Genomic DNA, 15,208 nt, shown 5'->3' on the forward strand with positions numbered 1-15,208 from the left:
TAATAATAATTTTAATAATAATTACTTTAGCTATATTTAGCTATATAGTCTTATATCTTTTTAATTTAAGCTATTAAAGGTAATTTCTATAAAAAAAGGAGTATTTATAAGATCTTTTTTATAGGTTATATTATAATTATAATTATAAGTAAAAGGGGGATTTAAGCTGCTTTTAATATATATAAATAAAAAGAAGGTTTTATATTAATTTAAGCTATTATAGGGAATAGTTAATAGAGTTAAGGCTAATTATTATTATAGTTAAGACCTTTAAGTCTTATATATAAAAGATATACTATAAAGAAATAGTATATATATATAGATAAGAGTTATATATAAAGTTAAATGCATAAAGTAAAACCTTACTTCTATAGTCAATTAAATAATACTATATAACTTAACCTTACCCTATCAGTTAATAATAAACACCTTATAATAATATATTTAATAATAATTTTAATAATAATTTTAACAGAGATAAGCAGGTTAGATAGATAATGTGGACTCCTTTTTCTCAAATTTATTATCAATGTTCGGCTAGCATGTGCGCATTGACCGTTCATATCAGTACTATAAATCAACATTCGTTCCCAGCAGTGGCGGCCTAACTTTCCGAGCCGTCTTATCGCCACATTGTTGGTACCCCCTTGTTTGAAAACAAAGGTTCGTTGTAGAGTACTACCTATCTAGGAAACTAATGTGCACTCTCATTACGGTTGCTATAATAGAATCTGGACAAGCTCACTAACTCATAACCAACAATTTAAAACCAGGTGAAATTCGGCCCATGTTTCGATCATATTAGTGTGACGGAAATAAACATTCGGTGGTTTTATTTCCACCAGCTACACTTCCAATCGTGAGGCGCGAATGAGAATGCCTAAAGAACCTTGAGCAATTTACACATTCTTCTATCCATGCTCTTTAACTGTCTTGTTTTTCTTTATTATATGGATTGCTCTTGTAACTTGCTATAATCACAAGATCTCATACACCTTATTTAGTTTCTGTTTTTACTCATTCCAATATAAAACCGTGTCTTTCACATAATTCTACCAACGACCACAGGAACGATGGCCATCGGCCCGTGGTGGCGCGCTATTCGCGCATTTGAGTCACTTTTTAATGTGTCCAAGCCAACAGGGGCAATCATTAATGCCATTTTACTACAGTTATCCAAATCAGATAACAGACGTATGTGGTGGCTGGAATAGGACCAGCAATCACGGTGGTATCCAGCCGTACTCCACTAAACACGCTATGCCTAGCGTCGACGACAGGAGGACAGAATGTTTATCGCTGCCTATAAATACCCCTTCCTCTTGGCCACTGTCGTTCCTTTATTCATCCACATTTTTCAGACTCAAAACATTCTCTCCAAAATGTGTGGTCATGATATCTTATCGCCGCCACCTCTGTCAGATGATGGGTCATATGACTCCGAATCGAGTTCCAGTGAGCCACGATTGACACCGCAAGAACTTGGGGCTTTGTTTGTCGACTTCTACTCGTTCATGGCCACACTGAACTACGACAAATCTGAGCTCAAGATCCCCCCACCAACTGGATGGCCAGAGATCACATCAGAATCCTGCGGAGGTACAAAGTCCGACTACGCTGTCGAGGTTTTGCGTCATCTACCTTACTTCAACAGCAAAGGCAAATCTCGCATCCACTACAAATCCAAACTCTGCGACCTAACCGCCTGGAGCCCTGACGACTTTAAGAAGAACAGAGAGACCTACGATTTCATGGAATTCTGGTCATCGGAGAGTGAGCAGGACCCTGACGATGTTGTCCTCATTGCTGAAGGATATGAGAGTTTTGGTCGCGGACTGTGGCTTCTTGTCAACGATTGTGAAATAATCGAGGACATGTTGAAGGCGAATATACTATCTTCTGTCCCAGTTGAAGAATTCTTTGCGAAGCTCAAGGATCAATATGAAAGATTGCAGCTGATTCCTGGAGAGGATAAGGTTACAATTGAGGCGGAGACTGTCCCGGAGCGCCATGAGAGGATTTCAGAGGAGGAGGTGAATAGCCAAACGGTGGAATGGCGAACGGACCTTGATGTACAGTATATAAGGCAGGTTTACCGTGACTATGGGTGGCCGCATTCCTTTGATTCCAAGGCTGCTTCCAAGGCTATAAATGATTGGCTAGAACCTGGAGGTGTAGGTACAGGAGAAGGACCAAGGGGCTTTGCCTGGGAGGGTCAGTATTCAGATTGATAGATTCACGGTTTTTGGAGCTTTCGGCAAGTTAATTAAAGCTATAGTGAAGTACATAAATTAGTCACAATCCTCTTCATGTTGGCAGTGCACTTACTAATAGTGAGGACTCACTTGAAAGCTAAAGAACAATCAGTCTTTATTCACGAGACGCAATTATAGTAGTAGCTCTTCTAAATACCCATCACAGAACTCTGTAAGAGGAATGAAAGATTCCATGTTATCTTCAGCGTCTGTGTATATACCCCCAAGACCTTGTAGCCCATCCTCGTCGTGAGGATAATGCTGAGAAGATACCCAGTATCGTCCATCAACCATGCCCCCCGTCAAAGGCTCCTTAGCCTCCAGTGCCTTTGAAGCAGCTCCCAGCAGTCTTCTGGACATTGGATACAGCCAGAGATCCATATATCTACTCATAAAGTTACTCTTTCTGCAGGTCCCGTGGTAGAGAGGATAGATATGCCCAGTAGCGATGTTGGTGCCCAGCTGTACACTTTTGATCCATTCTTCAGTGGGCTGTTCATGATCTATAGCATCGTATAGCTTGGTTAAAGCATTTACGACAAGACCAGGCATTTGAATAGTGAAAGGCTTGAAAGGATGTTTCTTCTTCGAGCTGTTGCCTTTCACTACACTACGGTGCCCAGGACGGTCAAACGCAATGTTGCGCATCCAGTCCACATTGGCGCATTGAGTACAAGTGAAGGCTGATTCATGATCGACAGCCATGTGATAGTCCGTTTGCTCAGTACCAAATCCGCTGAATTGTGGAAGCTTTCGCGTGCCCTTGAGGTTTGGGATTCTACCGCCAGTGATGGCCATAGTGTGATTAACTTCCTGACGGGCATATAGTTTGCCCAGGTAGAATTGATCCGAGTTCCGGTGATTGAATGTGGCATTCCATGTATTCTCAATCAAGATCAGTGCCGCATCAATGCAGTCGCGTAGATCACCCAAAGGTCCAATAACAGTGCCAGAATTGAGATGTCTGGGATCAGCATAGCGCATGCTACGGTCCTGGGTGTGTTTGCCGTAGACATTGTGGGAGAGGAACGATTCTGGAACAGCCCAGCACTGTGGCTCATCGCGTTCCCGCGGAAAACAATACTTGTCTGCACCCCAAAGAAGAGTTTTGCGAAGACCTTGTTCATGAGCTTGGGCAATGGAAAGGCCGAATTGATCAGCAAGAACACGGTCATGACGCTCCATTATTTCGAAGTATCGGTGAATTAAAACCTCGGCAGGTAGTTGGGCCAGTACATCATGACCATCTGCGACAATAACCAGGTCGTCGCTGTATTCCCCAGCAGGCCCGTTCAAGTATCGTGAGATGCTGTGAAGCTTTGCAATATGGGCAACCTTTGCATCGAACTCATCTTTACCTTTGTAACCAATTATAGAAGGGACCGGATATCGATTGGCAAGTACAGATATAATATTTGCGCAGAGGTTCAGCGTGGGTTCGGACGCGGGAATAAGGTAGTGCAGTCTAGACGTCTTTGAAACATGGTTACTTGTCGGTCTCTGATACTGGGCGACTCCAATAATATTCTACAATGTAATTTGGTATGGTCAGATTTGAATCATCATGAATGAGGTCGCATGCCTACCGTTGGATTAAGTGCGTGGTGAAAAGCAAAGATAGATAAGATGATCGCACTGGCAATCAATAGCCACTTTAGTATGACTGACCACCATGCGACTGACAATGTCATTTTGAGATGTTGATTCAATGTCGTAGAGAAAATGGTAGAAATGAGGACAGATCCTGAAGTGGGAGATCAAAGGAATGAGTCCAGCAAGGGGGAGAATTGGACAAGTGGCATTCTTAGAATGGGATTTAATGCAAGGGGTCAAATAGTGTCTAAAACGTACGCACTATTGTCCTTCTACATCACGTTTACCTGCTCTTCAATGTCTCAGAAGCACAGATGTGTTAAGGCTTGTATAGAAATTAAATAATATCCTGTCTTTCGACCGATCTGTGGATTACAGCAATTATATGTCTGAATCCGAACTATGGATAGTCATATCGAACTGTTGTCGTGCGCGTCTGCAGTATCCCATCCTCACTATTATTATCCCCAGTCGGACCATGATTCATAAGTGACTCATTTGACTGGCCACTCAAGACTTTCACGTCTGTTTTGCCCATTCCTTCAGGCCTCAAGCTGGTTCCGTTGAAATGTACATCGTGCTCTAGTTCCACAAGGGTGTCAAACTTCCGCCGCGGCCCATTTGAACCACCAAACGTTCGTAGCCCAAAGCTTGCACTGGCGCTATTTTGTTCGCTTGGTTTACTTTGGCTTTTGTCACCGAGAACCCGAGGTGCGACGTTTTTAAGGAAAACCCGAAGAGTAGGGAGGGAACCACACATGATCAACAGATTGGCTTCGATGATGCTACAATATTCAGTCAGTTATCACAGTAGAGATCTGGAGAGAGCAACTTACACCCATAGGCAACCTTCTGCCAAGGACCAACTCTGGTCTGGGTTCGATACACTCGGCAGTAGTAACACCAATCGAACGACGGATGTGACGAGGGTGATTGAGCCAATGGCAAATAAGCCAAGTACTCCGAACTTCTGTCGTGTAGACATTTGCAGCCCGAGGACAGTTGGAATAGGTAATATCAGAAGCATAACGTCTGTGATGCAGCCAAAGGCAGCTTGCGTTATGTAAATGGGAGGTCGATTGATGCAAGTAGCATTGGCAGATAGTCTCACGTCCCAACCCGCCGCGATAGGTTTACAGGCGAAGAGAACGCTGAACCAAATGCCGACTAGACTCGTTGTGCAAATAATTCCTGTAACGTAGACCGAGTATTGATACCACCTTGCTGGCGAGAGTCGATAGTAGAAGAAGCAAAGCGTCAGTTTCGATAGAATTGTCGTAGGAATATATGTGAGAGTTGTGCACATAACAAGCTGTAGACGGTTAGTATAACTGTTGATCTCCTTGTCTCGAGGGTTGAAGATATACCAGAGCAGATTCGGTGTTGCTGTCAACGGGCATTTCCCAGGCATGAACACCAAGAAGCTTTCGACGGTAGGCATCAAGAAGAAATGATTGAGCGGCTATTGAAAGGACCTGTTCAGACAGTTAGCGGACGTTGTTAGATGCATATTCCATCAGCCTACCCATGCGAAAAGGATCAGATCTGCAACCCACGTTAGTTTGTATTCAAGACAGTATGGACATCACCAACTTACAATCATCAATCATGAATTTGCGCAGGATCACACCGTTGGTATACATGCGCTGCCCCAAAAAGGCCGTCGCAAACGCAAACTCCATTCCGAAGATCCAATAGGCATTTCTAACCATCGACCCATCCGTCTCAGGGTTGCCGAAGTCGACCTGGTACCCAGCAGGTGGTGCAACTGCTACCTCGACGCCATTTACAACGGGGAACGACATTAGAAAGAATGGTCTAGTCGGGTTTCAGGAATAAGAAAAGCTGGTATTCGGGTGTCAAACTGCCATCAAGGCTACTTGATATATCGACACAGCATGAGAAAGAAAAACAAGCCGATAAAGTTATTTTGGACCTCCGGTCGCAAAGGGCAGCAAGGCTTTACATAGGACAGGCTGTGTTGATATAAACTTCGAATATAACAAGGGGGGCCATGGAAACTATTTGTTATGTTGTATATTATCCCAGTCGACGTAGCAGGAGAAAAGCGAACGGAGAACGGAAGATATTCGACAGGGTACGGAGACTAAGTTTGAGTTCACAAGCCGTCCATCAATGCAACTTCACTTGCTCTGGATCTGATATGCAAGAGACCAACAAGACCAAAGAGAGAAGAGGCAACGTGGAGTTCCTGTGGAGATGACAGAGCATCCATTACTACAAAGTACATGGCAGCGAAGGAGATAATGACAGGGATTGTAGCTTGTTCTCCAGAGATTGCCGCCAGCTCTTCCACTTAGGGAATGCCAATTGCAACTGCCGATACAGGAATGACAAGGGTTGAAATCATTACTCAAACGATTGAGATAACATTAACATCCATAGCGCAACGTGTGTGTTTTATATTTAAGCTTAACTTGATTGTAATTACTAGTCTATCCAGCTTCTTACTCTGACTCAGGTCTAGATATTTTGGTCTGTGAACACAAATAACTTTTATAGAACTGCTTCAGCGTTGCAGCATCAAGAGCCATTCTGTTGGTTTCCCCCTGTTTGAGTACAGGACCCTTGCAAACTCTGTTGGCGGGTAAACCGAATCTTAAGTCAGAACCTTGAAATTATGTGTAAAAAGTCACAGAAAGTTCTTCCTGCCTCGTTCTTCAACGAGTTGTAAGACGGTGGCTTGATCAGGATTGCTTGTAAGCGTAATTGTGAACCAGTATACTCAATCCTCGCAGTACTGGCGCGTCTTCCAAGAACACACTACAGACTCAGCCCCAGGAGCTTCACTACCGTACAGGTAGGGATCTACAACTCACGGACCGGGATGAGCAAGCATGCATAACTAGACCATTACGAATATCCGTTTATATCACTACAATGCCCTGTCAAAATGTGACGCGATAACTTAATTTGCATAGAACCGAGCTTTTTTTTGCGCCATTTTCTTTCCCCTTTTTAACAATCGACAAGGTTCTGGGCTCAAAAGTCCACCAAACGGTCAGAGCGAGCAATCACAAAAGAAGAAAGCCCGTCGCACAGGCTCTTTTCTCCTTTCTCCAGATCATCGCCTCTCCTGCCGTTATCTGCCACCCTCAGATCATACCATCTGTCCCATGTTAATATGAGGTCGAGTACTTCGTCAGTCTTTGGTTGGGCTGCAACGCTCCTTGTCTCAGCTACAGAGATTGCCGCCATGCAGAACGACAACTGTGTAAGTCACACGCCTCATGTTTTGAATTGGAACTTAATGCCTAACCATCCCTTGTTCAGTGTGCTTTACTTGAAGCTGCGGGTTTGAAACACGTTTACTCTCCCAGCAGTGAGGGATACAAGACTCGCACGGACTCTTATTTCTCTGTATCGTCACAGTTACACCCTTACTGTATCGTTCAGCCCGAGAGTACCGAGGATGTCTCAGCCATTATCAAGACTTTAGTGCCAGACACCACCTGTAATCTTGCCGTGCGCAGTGGTGGCCACACCGTCTGGGGAGCTAACAATAGTATGTTGCACCCCTTTGAACGTATCGAACTTGACTGTGTCTAACTTGTCTGTAGTCAATGATGGCGTTACCATCGATCTAGGTATGTGCATTTCTACCTCGGTTACTTGTGACAACACCTAACCGCGTATAGGATTGATGAACAAGACCACGTATACCAAGGAGACAAAGGTTGCTCATGTTCAAGCTGGATCCATCTGGCGGGATGTTTATGAAGCCCTCGAGCCTTTCGGCGTCACTGCTGCTGGTGGTCGCACTTCAACTGTCGGCGTCGCCGGTTTCTTGACGGGCGGTGGCAACACTTTTTATACTGCCCGTTATGGTTTCGGATGTGACCAAGTCGTCAACTTTGAGGTTGTCCTTGGTGACGGGTAAGCATTGCATGTTTTGTCCACGTCGTTTCCAACTGACACTCGCCTAGACGCATCGTCAATGCCAACAAGACCGAAAATGCCGATCTTTGGAAAGCTCTCAAAGGTGGATCAACCAACTTCGGAATCGTCACCCGCTTCGATTTACAGGCCTTCGACGCTCCTCTCCTTTGGGGTGGCCTCGTCACGTACACGACCCAAACAACAGATGCCCACGTCGAAGCTTATAAAAACTGGACTGACACCATCGAGGATTACCAAGATGGATCTGTTATTCCCTTTTGGAGCTACACTCCTCAAGCTGGAAAAATAGGCATAACGGTCTCGTATGAGGATACAACTGGTGTTGCCTCGCCTAAGGCCCTGGATCCTTTTTGGAAGATCCCGTATGAAACTTCCAATCTGCGCAAGGACTCCCATCGCAACATGACAGTTGAGCTCGAACTCGTGGCTGGATACCGGTGAGTAGTTTTCCCCCTGTGGCTAGAAATGGGGTACTAATCCGAGTCAGAAATGTCTGGTTCGCCATCACCTTCAAGAACAAGCTTTCCATGTACAACAAGGCTCTTGAACTCCACAAGCAATTTGTCAGTGACTGGAAAGCCCAGTCTCCAGATGGAGACTTCATCTGTCACGCCATTTTCCAGGCCATGCCCACTGTCTTCTCTAAGCACTCGCTTGAGCGAGGCGGTAATGTCGTCGGTCTCGATCGCGAGAAGGACAATGCTGTTATGTTCCAGGTGCAGCATATGATAAACGGCGTTGAGCAAGAAAAGCTTGCGCGTGAGCGTATGGTAAAGTTCCGTCAAGCAATGAAGCAGTACAGTGTTGATGAAGATGCCGCTGTGGAGTGGGAGTATCTCAATTACGCCGACTTTACCCAGGACCCTCTCTCAACCTATGGATCGGAGAATGTTGAGTTTATCCGAAAGGTGGCCAAGAAGTACGATCCAGAAGGCGTTTTCCAGACACGATTTCCCGGTGGTTTCAAGATTACCAAGGTTGCTTGAATTATCCGGCGACATGATCTTGATTCGCAAATTGCAATATGTATGCCAACATAAATCTGACGATAACCAAATAAACATTATTGATGACACTGTGATTTACTATTGTGGAATAGACCCTGCTCCTCCTGACTTCGATTTATCCACTACGGGTCTTGGCCCTTCAAGAAGACCAGATCAGGCATACGAAGATATTCCTCGCCTTCAGGAATTAACTCAATCTCACTGTCCTTCACACCCCACTCTGCATAGCTCTGCGTGATTTGCTGTGACTCGTATGGTGCGTGACTCCCAGTTGAAAGCCCCGTACCAGATTGGCATGATCGGTCCGTTGTTGTAGGTAATTTTGAGCGCTTGACAAGTTTCTTCAGGCCTGGAAGGCAAACGACAATCACAGCGGTTGTCATCTCAGCTGTGCATAGCGTATTGCCGGAAGCATCGTCAAGTTGAAAGCTGGCTGTGTTGTTGATGATGAAGCGCGTGAGGTTGACAGTTATCGTAATTGCGCCCAGAGAAAAGACTCCGATCAGGCCTAGCTTCTGTTCTTTACGAAGCATTAATTGAGGGAGGATGAAGAATGGGAAGCAAAAGACTGAGGCTATCAGATATTGTCATGTTTGAGGGGGCTCATGAGACTTGCGTAGTAGATCTGTGGAGAAGTTCATACACCACTGAGTAATGAAGTTTGGGAAGGCGTTCCATGCTGAAAGTAACTGATTCTCAATTGACCTGGTGGTTTATCTAGTTAGCAAGCTAAACAATAAACATATCACGTTGATTCTTACCAATTGTTTGATATGTTGCCTGCAATCAGTGTGTTTAAAAGGAACGCAACTATCATACAACAGACCAAGTATGTTGTGATTGCATACAATGCTATCCTTAGAGGTCGGAAGATATCAGGTATGAGACGCCAGTAAAAGGCAGTGATCGAGAGTTTAGGCCAGTATATTCCAATATCAAAGCAATACTCGGCAATGAAGACGGTCTGAAGTTCTCAGTATCAGCTCGTGATTGTCGGGTTGAGACATGCAGTGAATTTTACGTACCTTGAGATATCTGACATCGTGCACCAAGCCTTCTTCGTCTGTGACTGGATTGTTGTCTACTATATCCGTAGCAATTGCCGACGACACAAACCATCCCACAGCAAATAGCCATCCTATCCAGGCAAAATAATCAGACACGGTAAGCGTTCTTCTTTCAAAGCAAATCCGCGTCCAGCATCGAAAGATAACAACGCATAGAGCGAGGATCACAAGTATTCCTTGGACGATCTGCCAAAATGGTGAGCTTCATGTTGGGGTTGGGCGTAGGATAATAGAAGCATACTATCAATGCGGTATCATGCTCCATAGTTCTTGTTGGTAATGGAAATACTGGTGATGGAAGCTCTTTCTGTCTAACCGCGTACTGTCATTTGAGTCAGGGATATGGATGAGGTTAAAGGGAGCAATGCGTTGCGTATCTGTTGTCGAAGAATGAATGCCTATCAAGTGGCAGAGATTCAGTGACACGGCACACACCCTGTTGCTTGGTCGAAAATGGGTTTTAAGTTCACGCTATGATGAATCCATGCCAGTCTACAGACATATCGGTATTAATTTCTGACAAGAATAGAGCCAGCCGCACATCGAAAAGCAAGGGAGGGAGGCTTGAAATTCCAAAGAATGAGTTCTCGGAAGTGACGACAGGTCGGATTCTTTCTTTTTACAGTAAATAATTCATGATATCACGGTTGTATGAACCTTCATTGACGGACCAAGTGATCTGAAGCAGCATCATGTTGAACTCTGTGATTGGACTACCAAGTTTACGGATGCAGAGACGAGATTGTGAATCCTTGCTAAATCCCGCCACCAAACGCCACCGTTCCATCAAGATCTCTCTTCTCGCATTCCTTTACTTTCATTACGCCCGTAATCAATTGTCTTTCGCTCATGTCATTTTTAAACAATTAAAACTATCCGGATCCTGGAATCCTCTATACGCCACAATTGACAAAAAGCTCCGATGGTCATTCTGGGCTCTTGTTGTTGCCACTGCTAATTGCACTCTTGATAGTGGACCAACCATGATATAAACAGATCCGTATCTGCAACGAGACCAAATTTCCTTACCCGGATTAAGGAACTCTATGATTATCCAAAATTGGGACCTCGAGACCAGGCCTTGTCCTTGTAACTGGTGGCTTATTGTTGTTGTGATACTACTATCAATTCTCACTATTATGTACTCACAATATCCAACCCGTTTTTGAGGCTAATAATGTTTATATATTGATACCACGAGTTGCTACACATGTATCATTTGTGTATCGACTGTTGCAAAAGATTGTTCAGTGGCAACTATCTTTGAGATGCATGTTGCTTTGCACGATCAGATTGATCTCTTACTTCAGGCCTCTACTGGCCTTCAAATTACAATAACTCTTGAGCAGTGTACAACTTCTGATATGTTCCGCTCCACGCATCAAAGGGCACTCTGGTCAGATGCACGGGCTGTCACCTGACTGTACACCAAGTTGAGGGTCTATGCTTCAATTCTATCGACTGTTTATCTGACTCCAGTGTCGATTGAGAAACAGTGGAGACTTGTTACTCAAGATGCTACTATACTGCACTCTGCTGAAAGCCAGGGTCACTCGTGATATGAATATCTAATACTTAATTAGGAATAAATGAACCAGTAACCTGCTAGAACCCACATTGTCCTTCAACACTAATGTCATTAAAGTCTGGGGAAGTGGGGAACCCTGCCAACCTTAAAGAGCAATTCCGCTGACTACATGACCTCATACTGGGTCTATTTCATTCATCTGAACCAGGGAAAATTAGACGAGCTAACTTCGTGGACCCGAGATTTCTGTACTTGAGCCATTTTATCACATCATCATCATCATTAGTCCAATTGACCAACCAGTCTCGAGTCAAACAGTCCTATGTGACTTTGAGTCATTCAGCCATATACTAAGCTCCATTGACACGTCCTGAATCAACGTCTAGTCAGCTACAATGGATGACGAGTCTGAGAAAGCCAACACAGACAAGAGCCTTCTCCTTCACTACGCTGCCCCCGCATCGTCATGGTCCGAGGCCCTTCCAATTGGAAATGGCCGGCTGGGAGCTATGGTCTATGGAAGAGCATCCACCGAACTACTGCAGCTCAACGAAGACTCCGTTTGGTACGGTGGTCCACAGGACAGGACACCTCGGGACGCGTACAGTAATTTGGCAACCCTGAGACAGCTCATCCGCGATGAGAAGCATAAAGATGCTGAAGCTCTTGCACGAGAGGCATTCTTTGCCACGCCGGCCAGTATGAGACACTATGAACCGTTGGGCCAGTGCACGATTGAGTTTGGTCACGATGAGAGGATAGTCAGCGATTATAAACGCCATCTCGACTTGGCCACTTCTCAAAGCACGACAAAGTATGACTATGAAGGAGTAACTTATCGTCGCGATGTGATCGCAAGTTTCCCGAATAATGTCCTGGCCATCCGATTCCAAGCGTCAGCACCCACACGATTTGTTGTGCGTTTAAATCGACAGAGTGAGGTTGAAGGGGAAACCAATGAGTATCTGGACAGTATCCGTGCACAGGACAATCACATCATTCTTCAGGCGACGCCAGGTGGAAAGAACAGTAATCGACTGGCTCTCGCTCTTGGTGTCTCATGCAAGTCCAACAACGGAAATGTCAAGGTAGTGGGGAACTGTCTGATCGTCAACACAGAGGAATGCATCATTGCTATTGGTGCGCATACAACTTATCGATCCTATAACCCGGATGCCTCTGCACTCAGAGACGTTAACTCAGCTCTTCGAGAACCTTGGGAAAATTTAGTCAGTCGTCATCGCCAGGACTATGGCAGACTCTTTAGCAAAACCGCACTTCGCATGTGGCCAGACGCAAGCCATGTTCCAACCGATGAAAGGATACAAAGCAACAGAGATCCAGGCTTGATAGCGCTGTACCATAATTACAGTCGATACCTGCTCATCTCATCAAGTCGCAAGTCAGCAAAGGCTCTTCCTGCAACTTTGCAAGGCATATGGAATCCATCGTTTGCGCCACCTTGGGGATCCAAGTTTACAATCAACATCAACCTCCAAATGAACTACTGGCCAGCTGCATCTTGCAACCTCATCGAGTGCGCAGTCCCACTAATTGACCACATCGAGCGAATGGCCCAGAAGGGCAAGAGGACAGCCAAGGTGATGTATAACTGCAGAGGCTGGTGCGCGCATCACAACACAGATATCTGGGCGGATACTGACCCTCAAGATCGCTGGATGCCTGCGACTCTCTGGCCTCTGGGTGGTGTCTGGCTCTGTATCGATGTGGTCAAGATGTTGATATACCAGTACGATCATATGCTTCATATCCGCATCGCTCCGTTGCTTGAAGGGTGTATTCAGTTTCTCCTTGATTTCTTGATCCCATCGGCATGCGGGAAATATCTGGTTACGAATCCATCTTTGTCTCCGGAAAACAGTTTCATATCCGAGTCGGGAGAAACTGGGACGTTTTGTGAAGGATCAGTCATGGATATGACTATTGTACGAATTGCTTTAGAAAGTTTCATCTGGAGCACAAGTATTCTCAACAAAGAGCACCCTCTCCAGAAAGATGTCATGGCTACCCTCGGCAAACTTCCGCCCTTTCGTATCAACAAGAGTGGCCTGATACAAGAATGGGGCCTAAAGGACCATAAAGAAGCAGAGCCCGGGCACCGCCATGTATCTCATCTCTTCGGCCTCTACCCTGACGACTTTATCAGCTTGGATTCTTCGCCCGCGTTGGTCGAAGCTGCAAGAAAGACTCTTGCCAGAAGAGCTGAACATGGAGGAGGGCATACGGGCTGGAGTAGAGCGTGGCTGCTGAACCTCTACGCACGCTTGAGAGAACCGCCCAAATGTGATGAGCACATGGATATGTTGCTAAAGACTTCAGCCTTGCCCAATATGTTGGACAATCATCCTCCATTCCAGATAGACGGCAATTTTGGGGGTTGCGCTGGTGTGACAGAGTGCTTGATACAGTCTAACCTCAGACCTGACGAACTGTCGAGTCAAGTCGTCATGATACATCTGCTGCCAAGTTTGCCTTCGTCTTGGAGTAACGGAAAGCTGACCAACATCAGAGTTATGGGAGGCTGGCTGGTTTCGCTGGAATGGAGAGAAGGTCAACTCACAGAGCCACTGCTTTTGGAGTCTACTGTAAACCATGCTCCGAATGCTCTTGCTGTCTTTCCAAATGGCAAGCGGGTGTCTGTGATCAAGAGTAAGGGACAACAAAAGGTCTGGTATGAGTGATTGGGGGTGCAAAAGGCGACGGACTAATTTCAGATTTAATGTTTTCTTTGTACTCGCGGTGCGACTTTCAAGCAAGAAGCGCCGACATTAATACACGCAATTATTTTCCACAAGTCAAGCACTTCTATAGACATTTCACAATATTAAAGGTAAACTGGGACAGTAGGTTATGAAGAGAAATGTATGTGCTTGTATTGCAATGTACAAAAAGCTACCTTATCGGTAAGCTTTGATGTTGTCTAATTATATATATACTGAATGTTGGAATTATAAAGAAGAGCCAGTCATTAACTATGCTTCGTAAAGAGCATCGACTTTTGTTGGCCAGTCGTTTACTTGGCGCAGATCTTGGCGTAGAGAGTGACGGGGTTGGGGCAGCTGTAGTTCTTCTTGCTGGCAGGGGTGCTGTAGCACTTGGCGTCACCAGCCTTGCAGTCGAACTTCTGGCAGCCATCACCAGGGTTGAGGATGTTGTGCTGGGTGGCGAAGGGGTTGCCGTACTGAGTGTTGAGCTCGTAGTAGACGTTGTTGGCGTCGGAGGAGTAGCCGAAGAAGAGAGGCTTGCTGAGAGTTCGGGTGTCGGCAATCTTGATGGTAGAGCCAGAGGTGCGGAGGTCCTCAGAGAATCGCTGGCCAGGCTTGAGGGTGGTCAAGGGGCCGGGAGTGCCGCCGTTGAAGGGAACGGACTGGACATAGATGGCAGTGGCACAGTCGTTGATGACGACAGCCTTGTTGGCAGCGGCAGCAGAGCCGAAGATGGCAGCGGCAGCAGTGAGGGCGGAGAACTTCATGTTGATGGTTGGTTTTGGTGTTGAGTTTGAGGGAGAGAGTTGATTGTTGGTTGAGAGAGTTGAGAGTGTGAGTGTGAGTAGATGAGATGAGATGAGATGAGATGATTGGAATTGGAAACAGCGGGACAAGAGATGCCTTTTATGACTGTAGATGAATGCTTGCCTGACAAGGCTGGTTGCTGTTCGCTGACGAGATACGAGTCTTAGTGTGCCCACTAGCTGTGCCATAATATGGCCGATACGAGGCACGATCCATCGTCTTGTCCGGAGAAATTCAACCTCGTGATTTTCTGCGGGGGTACTAGACCAAGAATGGGATTGTGTTTAAGCAGGTTATTGATGAA

General features: G+C 45.5%; 6 protein-coding genes across 6 annotated transcripts, besides 5 other annotated features; 3 read left to right on the plus strand and 3 right to left on the minus strand.

The window, feature by feature from the left end:
- Positions 1 to 24: a repeat region.
- Positions 25 to 125: 101 nt separating this feature from the next.
- Positions 126 to 154: a repeat region.
- Positions 155 to 170: 16 nt separating this feature from the next.
- Positions 171 to 213: a repeat region.
- Positions 214 to 430: 217 nt separating this feature from the next.
- Positions 431 to 472: a repeat region.
- A 910-nt stretch (positions 473 to 1,382) lies between these two features.
- Positions 1,383 to 2,231, plus strand: FPSE_12409 (uncharacterized protein; the record flags this gene model as incomplete). Its single annotated transcript, XM_009265526.1, has 1 exon — positions 1,383 to 2,231. The coding sequence occupies one exon, from the start codon at positions 1,383 to 1,385 to the stop codon at positions 2,229 to 2,231; it is 849 nt and encodes a 282-aa protein (XP_009263801.1).
- Positions 2,232 to 2,387: 156 nt separating this feature from the next.
- FPSE_12408 (uncharacterized protein) lies at positions 2,388 to 5,653 on the minus strand (the record flags this gene model as incomplete). The annotated part of the gene is made up of 6 exons (XM_009265525.1): positions 2,388 to 3,782; positions 4,423 to 4,633; positions 4,685 to 5,160; positions 5,216 to 5,323; positions 5,374 to 5,393; positions 5,446 to 5,653. 6 exons carry the CDS (start codon positions 5,651 to 5,653, stop codon positions 2,388 to 2,390), a joined length of 2,418 nt encoding a protein of 805 aa, XP_009263800.1.
- Positions 5,654 to 6,489: 836 nt separating this feature from the next.
- FPSE_12407 (uncharacterized protein) lies at positions 6,490 to 8,755 on the plus strand (the record flags this gene model as incomplete). Its single annotated transcript, XM_009265524.1, has 8 exons — positions 6,490 to 6,539; positions 6,608 to 6,669; positions 7,049 to 7,083; positions 7,143 to 7,374; positions 7,430 to 7,456; positions 7,508 to 7,745; positions 7,796 to 8,206; positions 8,257 to 8,755. The coding sequence occupies 8 exons, from the start codon at positions 6,490 to 6,492 to the stop codon at positions 8,753 to 8,755; spliced, it is 1,554 nt and encodes a 517-aa protein (XP_009263799.1).
- A 143-nt stretch (positions 8,756 to 8,898) lies between these two features.
- On the minus strand, positions 8,899 to 9,818 carry FPSE_12406 (uncharacterized protein; the record flags this gene model as incomplete). The annotated part of the gene is made up of 3 exons (XM_009265523.1): positions 8,899 to 9,350; positions 9,420 to 9,481; positions 9,802 to 9,818. The coding sequence occupies 3 exons, from the start codon at positions 9,816 to 9,818 to the stop codon at positions 8,899 to 8,901; spliced, it is 531 nt and encodes a 176-aa protein (XP_009263798.1).
- A 1,948-nt stretch (positions 9,819 to 11,766) lies between these two features.
- FPSE_12405 (uncharacterized protein) lies at positions 11,767 to 14,073 on the plus strand (the record flags this gene model as incomplete). The annotated part of the gene is made up of 1 exon (XM_009265522.1): positions 11,767 to 14,073. The coding sequence occupies one exon, from the start codon at positions 11,767 to 11,769 to the stop codon at positions 14,071 to 14,073; it is 2,307 nt and encodes a 768-aa protein (XP_009263797.1).
- Positions 14,074 to 14,405: 332 nt separating this feature from the next.
- FPSE_12404 (uncharacterized protein) lies at positions 14,406 to 14,864 on the minus strand (the record flags this gene model as incomplete). Its single annotated transcript, XM_009265521.1, has 1 exon — positions 14,406 to 14,864. One exon carries the CDS (start codon positions 14,862 to 14,864, stop codon positions 14,406 to 14,408), a length of 459 nt encoding a protein of 152 aa, XP_009263796.1.
- Positions 14,865 to 14,943: 79 nt separating this feature from the next.
- Positions 14,944 to 14,969: a microsatellite.
- Between the last annotated feature and the right edge of the window lie 239 nt (positions 14,970 to 15,208).

This window comes from Fusarium pseudograminearum, chromosome 3 (genome assembly GCF_000303195.2).
Source record: "Fusarium pseudograminearum CS3096 chromosome 3, whole genome shotgun sequence".
Taxonomy (NCBI): domain Eukaryota; kingdom Fungi; phylum Ascomycota; class Sordariomycetes; order Hypocreales; family Nectriaceae; genus Fusarium; species Fusarium pseudograminearum.